Raw genomic sequence first — 14,988 nt, forward strand, 5'->3', positions numbered from 1 at the left:
CTTAACGAGTAATAAGAACCACCTGAAACTCCTCTCTCGATGCCCTGCTCTTCCCCCACGGTCCTCCCAGATACACTCTCCTGCTCCTGCAGTCACTCTCCTGCTCACACGTGTGCCCTCTCAGGAATGACTTCTCTTCCGGGAGAAGATCCTTCTCAAATCATATTCAGCATCACCTGAGAGCAGCATAAACCCATCTCCCCTATGTAACTCCTTCCCAGAACCTCTCTCCTCAGAACTTACTGAATACTTACAGTATCTTCTGACCTGTTCTGAAAATGAACACTGCCTTACATCATTACATGGTCTATGAGGTTACCTTCCCTTGTTTTAAATCTGAAAGTTGCCCAAGGAAAAGGCTTATATAGTATAGACTTTTTATTTTTCCACCATCCCCAAGTGCCCAATACAGTGCTGAGCACATAGTAGGCACCCAATAAGATAGCTGGGGACTGTTTTAACGATATTAGGTTTCAATCATAGCCCTTTAGCTATTATTTACAATTCTTGTTCCATGTAATCTGTGTTCCATTACCATCTGTGTGTATAAGTCGTTTCAGTCTAAAAATGACCTGTTTTTAACATAGTTCATGCTTAAGATAGATACACTGCTGTATTTAGGGGAAAGGAACATGTCTGTAGTTGAATCTCACATGATACAGAAAAAAATTGTGATCAAGCAAGAAGATGATGATAAATTGAAGGCAGTAAAATGTTAACAGCTAGTGGCTCTGAATGAAGGACACACACAGTTCGTTATACAATGTTTGCTACTTTCCTCTAAAAGAAAGCATCTCATGGACAGACCATGGAGTTCTACTTTTGTGGGGTTACAGACCATATTGTGATCACCTTCATTCCCAGCTCCTAGCACAGAAATTTGCTGAACCGCATTTAAAAAGAAAATACCCACTGTTAACAGCATCCATAGCTGTCCCTGACAGCAAAAGAATACATTAACGGCATGGCAGCAGTGGGCACGATTTACAGCAGCTGTACATTTTATAGCTATAAAAATTTAGTAGTGACCCAGTTCAGTTTTCTCAGTATATTGGTGAGAGAAAAAAAGAGAGCATAAAGTTAAATGACTTGTTCAGGGTCGCATGTAATTGTCAAGCAGCACGAAGACAGTCCAGAACCCCCCAGTGCTTTCCACTACGCTTCACACCACTGCCAGCAACACTTGGACTTACACAATGTCAATATGGCAAAATGGATTTCCAAAATTTCTTGCCTGTATGGTATATGCTTTGTTCTGAAATAAAACTCAGCTAGGCAACAAAACGCACACAAATGATTACCAATTCTTTCCTACTTCATCACACAAAATTGTTGAAAGACACCAACTCTCCAAATGTACTCTACGTGCGCCACTTTACTTGTTGCATTGGCATGAATAAATTTTAAGTATGCAAAACACTGATAAAAAAGACAAAAATATTTTTAGACAAAGTTTGCTGAGGTACCTGAATGCTTTTTGAGGACTCTTGCCAGTTCTTCAATAGTTCTTACACAGTCCAACCCCTGCAACAAAAAGTGCATGTGCTGAATCACAAAGGGAAGACAGGTTCCTAACCTGGTTACAGAGAGTTCCCATTACCTTCAGAAATAATGATATATATATTTTTTAAATTTTTTATTTTTTATAAACATATATTTTTATCCCCAGGGGTACAGGTCTGTGAATCACCAGGTTTACACACTTCACAGCACTCACCAAAGCACATACCCTCCCCAATGTCCATAATCCCACCCCTTTCTCCCAAACCCCCTCCCCCCAGGAACCCTCAGTTTGTTTTGTGAGATTAAGAGTCACTTATGGTTTGTCTCCCTCCCAATCCCATCTTGTTTCAGAAATAATGATATTAATTTCAACTCATTCTATATACATTTTTCCCTCCTAGGCAAGCCTTGGTCAGTATTCATAGGAAAAAGCCTAAGGATACAAAAACTCCCATAGACCCTATTTACTAAAATTGTTTTTGGAGGTATAAGAGAGACTGAAATCAGATGTCCCAGAAAAGTCTGAACCATTGTCCAAATGAGGACCTTCATTTGTCCCCTCTATGTAACTCTGCTACTCAGAAGTGCCCTCTGTGCCAGAATAAAGAAGGTGGAGCTTCTGTGCCCTGTTTTGTTCATTCTGGGTGGACTTTCATTATATTTCAGTTAAGAGCTGACGAACAGCTATGTAAAGTGATTAAGTTCAGAGAATCCCTCCATAGGACTGTGTATAATGCACAAATGAAAGTCATACAGCAAATCCAAATGTTTCAAATAAATCATACTTAAAAACATTGGGCTTACCTTTTACAACATAAACCCTTTTGATGGCTACACACATCCCAGATGTACTGGAAATTTTCTTTCAGAAATGCCCATAAAGCTTGTTTCTAAGCTATGTAAAAATTCAATATTGATGATGTACAATGAGGTAATTCCATCTATTGGACCCAATCCTACTTATCCTCTTTACTCACCAAACTCAGGTAGCTAACTTTTGCCTATTCTCCCAAAACACATACATCCTCAAAAGACAAAGACTGGAAAGTAAGCAAAGTCATAAAAAGGCCCTGAGTGACAGCAACATCACTCATTTTTGGCTATACAGTGTCTGGGCTGTGGTTAAAAATAAAAAAAGGGACTTCACACTTCTCAGACTTTCTGTCTTTATGCAGTATTTTATATTTTATAAAGGCCTTAAATTTGTTAGGGGCTAGCAAACCTTTTCTCCTCTGTAGGTCGTATGACCCTGTTGTAACTACTCAACCCTGTCATTATCGAACGAACGCAGAGGCCGTCAACACTTCACAAATGGAGGCATGTGACTGTGCTCTGTTTCTGACAGAACAAGCAGTAGGCTGGCTTTAGCCTGTGGGCTCTAGTCTGCTGACTCCTGACATACATGATCCAAGCTGAGGTGCAGAGCAAATCTCCTGAGGCACAAGGAGCAGAGGGCATGCTTTCCTTTTACAGATTACCAACCAAAGACCACGTGGTAAGGAACATATGAAGCAAGCCTGTCTTGAATCTGGGTCTCTGAACTGTAAGTTTAGTGTTCTTATCATGGTATATTTGCCTGCCTGCTAAACAAGTCTCAGAAGACCACACTGTCTGCTTCCTAAAACATTTTTCAAAAAGGCTCCTGTGGGTGTGTGCATCAATGTCTGCCCACTGGCCATGCCAATGGGACACCAGAGGGGCTGGATTGGCCTGGTAGTGTTCCCACAGACTGCTTTCAAATCCTCTCTGTACTATATGTTGAAAATACACACCCTGGTACCTCCTCACGGTTACCTCTAAGCTCCGTAAGTATCTGAGCAGATAGACTGTGTCAAATGGCGTACTTCATATGGTATTGCTGATAAATTTGGAAAACACCAAGCTGTACTGCCACTCAATATTATCAAATCACACCGCCACGGCAAATTCAAGTTTTAGGTGGTCACTGTACCTCTGCAGTTTCAAGTCCATTAATCGTCATACAGACGTCAAGGTCACTCTGTTTGAACCCAAATCCATTTTTGGAGGAGCCAAACAAGCTCAGTTTAGTTCCTGTTAGGGATATACGAAAAGTAGTAACTAATTGCCTGAATACATTTAATCAACTGATCAAAATGGCCCTCTCATGAATCATAAAATACCCAGTTGTTAACTATCTTATATGAATCTCATTATAATTATGTTCTTTTATTAACCAGTTCACTTATTACAAACTTTTTCCTCTCAAAATTTATTTATTTATTTATTTATTAAAAAGATTTTATTTATTTATTTGTAAGAGAGAGAGTGAGAGCGAGCACAGGCAGACAGAGTGGAAGGCAGAGTTAGAGGGAGAAGCAGGCTCCCTGCAGAGCAAGTAGCCTGATGTGGGACTCGATCCCAGGACGCTGGGATCATGACCTGAGCCGAAGGCAGCTGCTTAACCAACTGAGCCACCCAGGCGTCCCTCAAAATTTATTTTTTTTTCAAAATTTACTTTAAATACAATCTACATATAGTGTGAAAGATTACCAAGTGCCAAACTTTATTCTTTTTTTTTTTTTTAAAGATTTTATTTATTTGTCAGAGAGAGAGAGAGAGCGAGCACAGGCAGACAGAGTGGCAAGCAGAGTCAGAGGGAGAAGCAGGCTCCCTACCGAGCAAGGAGCCCGATGTGGGACTCAATCCCACACTGGGATCATGACCTGAACTGAAGGCAGCTGCTTAACCAACTGAGCCATCCAGGCGTCCGCCAAACTTTATTCTTAAATGAAAGGACAGTTCAAGGAAAATGTGGATCACATCAGTATATTTAATAATGCAATTTTACTGCTTTCTAAATATTCATTTTTTAGAGATGTGAACTTTGACTTAAAAAGAACGCGAAAAATGGGCCGCCTGGGTGGCTCAGTGGGTTAAGACTCTGCCTTCAGCTCAGGTCTCGATCTCAGAGTCCTAGGATCGAGCCCCGCAACCGGCTCTCTGCTCAGCAGGGAGCCTGCTTCCCCCCACCCTTTCTCTGCCTGCCTCTCTGCCTACTTGTGATCTCTCTGTCAAATAAATCAATAAAATCTTTAAAAATAAATAAAAAGAACACAAAATGAAATTTCAGTTGTGGGGTCTGTTAACAGAAATCCCATACTGCTACTGTCTTCACTGTTGGTAAAGTAGGATCGGGCAGACCAAATACCATCCTCAGCAGATCATAAAGTAACTGAAGCCCTGTCCCCATCACCATCATTCTTTCTCATTCTCCAAGTTAATGTGTTTGTAACACATGTACTCATTCTGAAGGAAGGTCATGCTACTTTTCTTAAATGTAAAAAGTTATTTACCTGGAAACTCCTGTCTTATGAAACTTTCTAGGTTTTGCCGAATATGTTCACGAGCTTGATCTTCTAAAATAGTTGGAGAAAAATCCTCTGTTTAAAATAAAAATAAATTTTAGAAACAAAGATTGTTCATGTGCTTTGGAGAAAAAAAAAATCATTTTATAAAACAAATCTAACAACTTAAAAAGAAAACTAAATTCCATGTGTCTTCCTGGTAGATAGCATTAGTAATATAAAATAGAGAACGTCTTTCTTTGAAAATAGTCTGTCCCCACCATTTACATTGTTGGTGAGAACGCAGAGTGGTGCAGCCACTCTGGAAAACAATATGGAGGGTCCTCAAAACACGGAAAATAGAGCTACTGTATGACCCAGTAATCGCACTACTGGGTATTTACCCCAAAGATACAAATGTAGTGATCCAAATGGGCATGTGCACCTGAATGTTTATAGCAGCAATGTCTACAATAGCCAAACTATGGAAAGAACCCAGATGTCTATCAACAGATGAATGGATCAAGAAGCTGTGGTACATATACATGATGGAATACTATGTAGTTTCAAAAAATGAAATTTTGGGCGCCTGGGTGGCTCAGTGGGTTAAGCTGCTGTCTTAGGCTCAGGTCATGATCTCGAGGTCCTAGGATCAAGTCCTGCATCGGGATCTCTGCTCGGCAGGGAGCCTGCTTCCATCTCTTTCTCTCTCTCTCTGCCTGCCTCTCTGTCTACTTGTGATCTCTGTCAAATAAACAAATAAAATCTTAAAAAAAAAAAAAGAAATTTTGCCATGTGCAATGACGTGGATGGAACTAGAGGCTATTAAGCTAAATGAAGTAAGTCAATCAGAGAAAGATAATTATCATATGATCTCACTCATATGTGAAATTTAAGAAACAAAACAGGATCAGAGGGGAAGGAAGGAAAAAAAATCAAAGACAAAACCAGAGAGGGAGACAAACCATAGGAGACTCTAAATCATAGGAAACAAACTGAGGCTTGCTGGAGGGGAAAGGTATGGGAGGGATGGGGTAACTGGGTGATGGACATTAGGGAGGGCACATGATGTAACATAACAAGCACTGAGTACATATGCAACTATTAATCACTGATTTCTACCTCTGAAACTAATAAAACATTATATGTTAACTGACTTTTTAAAATTAAAAGGAAAAAATTAAAAAAATTAATAATGTATTATACCCCCCAAAATAAAAAATAATTGAAAGAAAGAATGAATGAATCTGTTCCCAGGAATCTGAACAGTGGTTCTGCTATGAGGTTTCAGAAACCCAGGGTTCTATAAAGGTGGCCCTCAGGGCACAGAAGTATGTATATATATAGTTTTCTAAGGGGACTCTAGTTTCCTTTTATAGCTTATAAACTCCAAAAAGGTTTAAAAACGACTCAGTCACTGGTTAATAAGTAAGTGCCTTCCAGCACAGCTCCCTCAGGAGGTAGCACAGTGATGCATCAAGTTCATCTGAAGAGAGGCCCGCTTCTTCCTTTCAGTGTTTTTCCTTTAACTCTAACCCTCCACTTCCCCAAATTGGTATTCCTCAAAGGGCTGTTAGGGGGTCATTAATAAGTGTTAATTAAAGTATTTTATGCTCAGATTTTGGAAATGCTGGGATGAAGAGTTAAGTAAGTTCTTCACAGGGAACATTTCTCAGAAGCCATTATTATGCTAATTTAACCCACAACTCTCCCAAGGGGGAGCAGCAAGCACACTCCTTCCCTACTTGACCTGTGCAGTACTCCTTGCCAAGAGATACTATTAACTGCACTTAGGAAAACAGTTCAAGGAAAACCAGCTGGGAATGCTAGTATTCCAACAGTTAGAATTAAAAGATCCTCCCTCCCTCCCTGTCTTTCCTTCAACAATTGTTTACTGTGAGTCTCAACTGGCACAGGCATTACAGAGAGCTCCATGGACACAGTGGAGAATGGAACAGACCTGGTCTCAGTGACGGAGCTAACAGGTCAGTGATTCTACGGACTCTTGAGACAATGCAATATTTTGATAAATGAAAAGAAATATTAATAACTTACTATAACATTGGATGCAAACTTGATCTAAGATATTTGAAAATTTGGGTGTCAGTGGTGGCAAAGGTTCCAGCTGAATTCTTTTGAAGTCTTCGGGACAGTCCTTCTTGAGATGACCTTCTCGTTTGCATAAGCTGCACACGACCATAGGAGACTGCAGGAAGGTGGCAAAGCAAAACAAGATGTAAGATACAACTCTGCCAAATAAAGGGGCCCTGAATCATTTTTTGAGAAGTCCACAGTCTACTCTCACTCGCCAAAGGAATAAAAAAAATGTGCAGCCAAACGGGGACATCTTATGGGATACTCAGGAGAAAAAGGTAGTAATTTCCACTACCAAGAGCATTCCCTTTCTCCAATGCAAATTCACAAGGGTCTAAGGAGGGAAGGTGATCGAGTGGTTGTATTGGACTGCACCAACTCCTCACTACCACGAGACATGGGAAAGCTCTGTTCTAGTACATGAAAATTAAAATTACATGCATTAAAACTGTTCAATGTCTTGGGGCGCCTGGGTGGCTCAGTGGGTTAAAGCCTCTGCATTTGGCCAGGTCATGATCCCAGGTTCCTGGGATTGAGCCCCACATCAGGCTCTCTGCTCAGCAGGGAGCCTGCTTCCTCCTCTCTCTCGGCCTACTTGTGATCTCTGTGAAATAAATAAATAAAATACTTTAAAAAAAAAAACCTGTTTAATGTCTCTTAGTTCTGTGGCACTAAGTGGCACTGATTACCTTGCCTTTAGTGAAGGTGAGTTTACTAAATTCATAGAAGAAATCAGACACAGCTGAGCCTTCCTCACATGTATTTTCTTCTTTAAGACAGATCTTATTGAATTCCGTTAGTAGAGCCCCAGCCGCAAGTTTTCCACCTTCTTTCGAGTCTTTACACTTAGTAGACTCCCCTAATTCATCCTCCTCCTCAGACAGGGCATCCTCATCCCCTGATCCCGTGTATGTATTTTCTAACTCATCTTCATTAGCCAAGTCATCCTCATCTTCCCTTTGGGTAATGGACAGCCTGGGCTCTTCATCATCATCCTCTTCCTCTTCTTCCTCCTCCTCTTCATCGGAATGAATGATTCCTGATGTATGGCCCTGTCTTGAGGGGGCGAAGTGGCTTAGAGCATCTTCGAGATCATCGGTACCTTCTATGCCTTCTTCATCAACATCAGCCTTGTCTTCTGAAGTAGTGAATCCATCACACGCTTTGGCTGCGGGATTTTGGAAGCCTTCTAAATGCAAAGTGCTCTCTGTCTCATTATTCTGCGTGCCACCACAGGTGACAAACTCTCCATGTCTGCTACTCCTTAGACCTTGATCATCGGCAGTCAAAGGATGCCTGCCCTCTCTCTCAGCTTCACTTCCTGTTTCTTGATGGTGTCCTTTAATATCCCCATGCTCATCACAACTGGCCCCTGCCTTGATACCGTCTTGGTTTTCCAGGCGGACACTGACATGCCCATTTCCCAGTTCCTCCGATGGGGGGCTTCCAAAGCTTTCAGCGGTCTCTTTAACAAGAGTCAGTGGCTGCACCGTGCAGGTGTCTGTAGTTGAAATGGCAGCACCTGGCTCTTGAGCCAAAACTGAGTTTTTCAGTTTATCCTCTTTTGCTTGTGTACCCGGGTCATGCTCGGCTACTTCTTTAGAATGTTCAGAAAGACATGTGACAGTACTCAGAGGCTTTGGAAGGCTGGATTTTGTAATTTTGTGTGGAAGGGCAAAATACTTATACGTTGTCCTTAAACAATGAAGTATATATTCAAACACTGGTTGATTATTTAGAGTCCTTGCCACATTTCTTTTAACAGAGTAGGGATCTGTAACGAAAAAAAAAGGAAGAAAAATCCACCACTTCATACATTTCTATCTCATGTTTTAAAAATTAGCCTGCTGTAGATAAAAACAGACAACAAACGATACTAAAGTTTAGCATGAATCTTGTATGCTTTTTTAAAAACTGGGGATGGGGAATAAAAAAGAGGCAGTTTAAGAACAAAAAGAAATGTTTCCTTAAACGTCTGTTCTATGAAGAGTACCCGTTCTGTTCCAAACCAATACCCCTTCCCTATTTTGTTCTGTGACTCTGGAGGTAAAAAAGGTGTCATCTGTGCGGCTCTTGTGCCTTGGGGAAGAGAGGGCTTCCCGCCAGGCTCTGCTGAGGGCTCTGCCTCCCCACTCAGCCAGGCCCTGTGGTGTGTAGAGCTTACCTCCACTCTTCTGCCCTGGGAAGCCCCATCACTGAACTGGCTGGACTGAATTCAGGGGCGAGAGGGAGGCACCAGGAGGAGACACCACTTCTCTCAATCTTTTCTCCTCCCCTAGAACTCCAGCAGGTTAGGCAATTGGCCAGAAGAGCTGAGCCAGAGAAACTGCAGGGGAGGGTTTAAAAATGTGAGATCCCCATGACTGCACACAGAATTTATGCAAAATGCAAAATGCAAAATGCAAAAAAAAAAAAAAAAAAAACCACCAAAAAACCAAAAACCCTCTTATGCAATATAAAGCTTGAAAAAAATCAAGCAAAAATATGAGAATTCCATTTAGGAGGTTCTTTAAGTTGTCTGAAGGAGGAGAATTAAGATTTCTAGAGGGGTTTCAACCTCCTGACCCTGCAAAGCTGAGAAGAGCTAGTCCATTTAATGTAGTCCACAGGGCACATCAGCGAGTCTTTCATACAATGGTTTTAGTTAAATGAGCCTTTGCTAGAAAAAATGTTTTCATGAATCAGTTCCAAATGCTACTGTAGATATTCCAAAAATAACAAGCCCCTCTCTCTATGAAAAGGAATCCAATGAACAATTATTTTTCATGAGAAAAAGTATTTTCTCACCTTCATAAAACTAAATGAACACAACAATCCAGGAAAGGACTGAATCAAAAAAAATCCAACAATGAGAACAGTAAAGAGGAAAGGGGGATTCACACATCAGGGTGGACTGCGGGGAGGGAGCAGTTAAGTTGTTAAGCAATTTACAAAGAAAGCAAGGACTTGGCCAGCCACTGTTTTAGCTGTTTTTTAACTAAGACATTTTACTGCAGTGCTTAAAAAACCCAGGATGAACAAACAGCTTGATCCCTTAGAATGACCACAGTAACACATGCAAGATTCTAACTATTTCACTTTTGGGATTAGGCCTACATTACACGTGGAGGCTGAAAGGAGAATGAAGTAAAAAGCATGCGGTTAGACTGGTACCTTAAAAAGACAAGGAATTAAAAATAAATGTTCTGAGATACCTTCAATGGCAATGCGCTTTTTGGGCCAATCCTTTGACTCCCGAGATACAGATTCTTTAACACGAATACTGATCACTAAGTCAGCCAAATTGAATTCTAAAGCATAGAATCGAAGCATTTCCACCCAGAGCTGCCCAACTGGTACTGACGGCAGGTGCTTGAAATCAAATATTAATGATACCTATTGACAGCAAAGAGAAAACACACAGGTGAGTCCAGGTGCCAGCACAATCTGAAAAACTAGAGATCATTCAAGCAAATTACAAAAAACCTGAAAAACCTTAGCAAAGATAGGAATTTGACAATCCATCTAGGTAAATCACATCTGGGTTATATTCTGTTTGTGGGAAAACGGCATTTCTACCCTGCACTCCTGGGATGAGAGCATGTTAAAATCTAACCATCACCATAGGAGCAGAGGGGCAATTTTAGGCAACCAGGGGGCACTCCTTATTTAGAAGCCTTAATGACAGGTGGAGAGAAACGTGCCCGGATTGCTACTCAGCACAGAGCTCTCCCTGGAGTTGCCAAATTGCTGCTGGAGGGCACCTCTACGCTCACACACTCAAAAATGGGCGGCTTCTACAGGCAGAGAGCAAAAGGCAAAACACTCCTTTCATTTGTTCTGAGAAGTTTCATAAGCTCACTGAATCTGCCAGGGACAACTGATTTTAAAGTCAACTTTTTTTTTTTTTTTAAGAGGTTTATTTATTTAAGTAATAATCTCTATGCCCAACATGGGGCTTGAGCTCATGACCCCGAGATCAAGAGTCTCATGCTGTTAAAACTGAGCCAGCCAGGTGCTCCAAAGTCAATAACTCTTGATATCAGAAATTGATGCCAGTTTTACATTCACTGACTCTCAACAAACTGGAACATACAGTGACAGAATATACCGGAAGGTGCATAGGACGTAGAATAGAAACAAAAAAGTCCAAATACTGACTCTGCCACTTCATAGCTCTTAACTGCTCTTGGCCTTAGCCTCTTCACTCTCAGTCAGCATGACAGCATAGTGGCTAATGGAACTGGCTTTGCAATGGGACACTTGAGGCTTGAAATCCAACTCTGCCATATACTAGCCATGTATGATCCTGGCCAAGCTCTATGCTGTCTACGGCTCAGTTTCCTCATCTGGACAATGGGGATTACAGTACCCACCTCAGAGGGTTGTTGGGAGGACTGAGTGAGAGAATGTCTGTAAAGAGCTTAGCACAGTGCCTGGCACACATGTTCAAAAAATGGTCGCTATCATTATCTGCAGAGTAGGGACGGTACCACCTATAACACAGGATAGTTATGAGGATTAAATGAGAAACAAGGGAAAGCATCTGGCAGATTTGGTTGCTCTCTGTATTCTTTCATTCATAGTCTTTAAGTACAAGAAATCCATTTATCATTGAAACATAATGTCACAACCGTAAGATGGCTCTTGTGAGGTAATCCAGTTCAACTCCCATTAAGTTACAAGAGAAAACTAAAGCCCGAAGAGTTGACGTGACTCGTCAAAGGTCCCACTGCTTGTCAGCGGCAGAACGAGAACAATCGGTCTCGATCCTGGTACAGTGCTCTCTCACCAGACAACGCAATCACTCTCGACCCTGCCTAGGTCTTCATTTCTGATGCGGTAGCAGGACTAATAATCTCTCCAAATAACACAAAAATGTAAACTTCAAGTATTTGCTTGGGCTTACAGCAACAGCTTTTCCTTCTCAGGGATACAAATCTGTTGCCCATCACACTTTATTATACTGAACTTCAAAACAAGTGGTGGTATAGTATTTTATTAACCACTAAATCCTGACCACAAATATTCTTGTCAAGTATGATAATGCCATTAGGTAGATTTACAAAGCAGAACTGCCTGAAATCCGAAGTTATCTAGGTCCCAAACACTGTAGTTGAGGACACAAAGTAAACCCCCAGAAGTTGAAAGCCTCATTAAATTTCACCTCTTTATCCATAACCCTTATTGCCAGGGGCTTGTAAGCATTTCACCGAGATGACTTGATAATACCACCACGTGGAACTTACAAAAACGTGGACTTATCAACACTAGTGGTACTTAAGCTGTTTCTCGTTATTGTTTTTCTTCTTTTAAAGTAGGAAACACTTTTTTTTCCAAAAGACAAAAACAAGCCCCCACCCCAAAATGACAAGTAACATTTACTGAGTGCTTACCACTTGCTTGGCACTGAGTTAAGCATTCTAGAAGTCAATGACTCTATCAGAGGGTACCAGTATCATCTCCATTTTTAGATGAGGAAACTTGGGCCCAGGAAGATTAAGTCACTTGCCCAAGGACACACAGCCAGGAAGTGGGACAGCTGGATATAAATTCAAAGATTCTGGCTCCACAGCCTGTACTCTTCTCCACTACTGGAACCCCAAGAAGAAAACAGAAAAAAGTGGTGGTGTTCTGGTGGCAACGGGTTGAGTGGCACCACCTCCCTTCTCTCTCCAGCTCTCAAGGACTCAAGAAAACACAACTGGAGAATCTATGACTCGCCGCCACTTCCCCATTTTAGGCACGGACCAGAGGAGCGACAGGACTTGAGTAGAGCGAGGACTAGGATCCTGGTCTCAGAAGTCCTTTGTGCCTATTGCTGCCACTGCAAACCAGAGAGTTACAGGGAAGGTCGTGGGGTCAGGGCCCATATACCAATTTGGGACAGATTCCTATTCTTATTTCTAGTACAATGACATTGCTCAGATTTGTTTAAATTTCAACAGCAATTCTTTCCTTGTGCATAAATTTCCCTGCCTACCCCTAATGGTATGGATGAGGACACTGAAATGCATTATACCAAGTACTTCTTCACTGTGGATTCAGTGATCTGAATTTTACCTTTTCTCATTATTTATCTATTGCAAGGACTGAACAGACTAGGAAATGAGAACATCCATGGAAGAGTTAAGATAGCTGACAGATGAGAGGAGGACCGATAACTCACAGACTCCACAATTAACAGTGAAATCAAATATAAATGGCAAAATTAAAAATGAAAGAGAACAGACCTGTCCCCTTTTAACAGGCATTTCTTTTGGGGCCCCTTCTTTTGCTGTGTCTGCATCGCCGGCGGCACTCTCAGTGTATTCCCAGAACACGGCGTCATTTTGAACATCTTTAAGGTTGAAGTTCCCTAGTTTGTTTAATGAGAATCCTTCAATCTAGGAAAAATTAGACATATCCTATTACAATGAGATAGAAAGGATTTTATATCAACCACAGTTTATTTATTTGGAAGAAATGGAAACATAACTCACTGAAAATAGAAAAGGTTATCATATAAGTTTATGAACCAAGACATCTGTTCATTTAAAAATATTCTTTGAAATAAAAAACAAGTTTTCACTTGCAAAAGAAATGGTGATTTTGTGAAATACTTCTTTAGTAAACAGTTTATGAGAAGGTAACACAGCCTGGGCTCAAGGCCACAGGCTCTGGAGTCAAACTGCACAGGTCCCAACCTCGGCTCCCTGGAGGAACTGTGAGATCTCAGGTTTCTGTAGAAATGGGCTACACTAGAACCTCCTCCGTGATACTTGTGACATGAAATAATGTACAAAATCCACCGACACAGCAAAAGGCACACAGTGAATGCTTAATGTAAGAAACTGTTTTCTACTGATGTTCCTGAGATGTCAATTGCTAAAGAACACAGCCTGGGCTCAAAAGGTGTAAGAAATGTGGAACAAAATTGAACAGGTGTTTTTTGTTTTGTTTTGTTTTGACTGTGTGGTGGGATTGATCACAGGCTTTAAACAGGTTAAGGTACACGAGTCATGGTACGGATGTGGTACCCTGTTTCTCAAATATATTTCTACAACAAGTGGGACTATGTTTTTGGTTTACTACACAGAGTAATCCCAAACCATAAGCTGTCCTGCTCACAGTGGTTTCCTTAGAACTCAGAATAAAATTCAGGGCTTAGAAAGAATTTAGGTAATCTGTCCCTTTGCCACTGCTCAGTCCCATTTTCCCCATATGCTCCCCCCCACCACCCCGCCACCACCTGGCTGACAGCACTACTCCGCTTTGAAGGGTCTTCGTGTAACAATCACTAAGCCACGCTGTGGGGGAGGGGGGCTGTGCTTTTAGGGCTCTAGCTAAGAAATTCTTGCCCACCCTCAGGCTGCAAAGATTTTTTTCCTGTTTTCTTCTAGGTATTTGATTATTTCAAAACAAGTGAGCGAGAGCATGAGTTGAGGGAGAGGCAGATGTAGGAGCTTTAGACTCTCCACCAACCAGGGAACCTGGTGTAGGGCCCCGTCCCAGGAGCCTGGGATCATGACCTAAGCTGAACGCACAGGCTTAGCAGACTGAGTCATCCAGGTGCCCAAGGAATTTGATAACTTTAACTTCCACCTTTAATTCTTTGATCTATTTTGAGTTAATTTGGGGGTAATTTGGGAGGTAAAGGGTTGATGTTTATATTTTTTTCCCTTATTGTCTAGTTTTTCCATGATCAACTGCTTTAAAGACTTTCTCCCAATGAAATGCGTAGGCATTTTTGTTGAAAACAGTATCAATGCTTCCAGTCCACAGACTTGGTGTGTCTCTACATTTATGTATGTTCTTATTTAACTTTCACAGTAATATTCTAGTTTTCGAGTTGGAAGTCTTATGGATCTTTTGTTAAATTTATTCTTCATTATTGTGTTATCAAGAAGCATTGGTAATGGAATTGTTCAAAACCTTTTTAAATGTTGCTAATATATAAAAGTACAATTTTTTTTATATCATCTTTGTATTCTATGTTCAAACTAAATATACTAGTAAGCTCTAGAGGTGGTTTTGTAGTTTTCTAGGATTTTCTATGTAAACCATCACGTTACCTCAAATAGAGAAACTTCTACTTCTTCCTTTCAGGTTTTTTATTTTATTTTCT

General features: G+C 41.0%; 1 protein-coding gene across 13 annotated transcripts in view; it reads right to left on the reverse strand.

Annotated features, from left to right (window-relative positions):
* TUT7 (terminal uridylyl transferase 7) overlaps positions 1 to 14,988 on the reverse strand; it is a 61,179-nt gene that overhangs the window by 25,359 nt on the left and 20,832 nt on the right. For 12 of the 13 annotated variants that reach the window (XR_006608419.1, XR_006608418.1, XM_045086087.1 and 9 more), the window contains 7 exons: positions 13,115 to 13,267; positions 10,097 to 10,277; positions 7,592 to 8,676; positions 6,864 to 7,014; positions 4,818 to 4,904; positions 3,455 to 3,555; positions 1,467 to 1,524 (listed from right to left, as the gene is read on the reverse strand). Coding sequence is in view for 11 of the 13 variants with exons in the window: in XM_045086087.1 (XP_044942022.1) it covers positions 1,467 to 1,524; positions 3,455 to 3,555; positions 4,818 to 4,904; positions 6,864 to 7,014; positions 7,592 to 8,676; positions 10,097 to 10,277; positions 13,115 to 13,267 (1,816 nt within the window). In the remaining 2 variants the exon portion in view is untranslated. The remainder of the gene's footprint in view (positions 1 to 1,466; positions 1,525 to 3,454; positions 3,556 to 4,817; positions 4,905 to 6,863; positions 7,015 to 7,591; positions 8,677 to 10,096; positions 10,278 to 13,114; positions 13,268 to 14,988) is intronic. The other variant, XM_045086088.1, reaches the window with a different exon arrangement.

This window comes from Mustela putorius, unplaced genomic scaffold (assembly GCF_011764305.1).
Source record: "Mustela putorius furo isolate JIRA1106 unplaced genomic scaffold, ASM1176430v1.1 tig00000876_pilon_pilon_pilon, whole genome shotgun sequence".
NCBI classification, from domain to species: domain Eukaryota; kingdom Metazoa; phylum Chordata; class Mammalia; order Carnivora; family Mustelidae; genus Mustela; species Mustela putorius.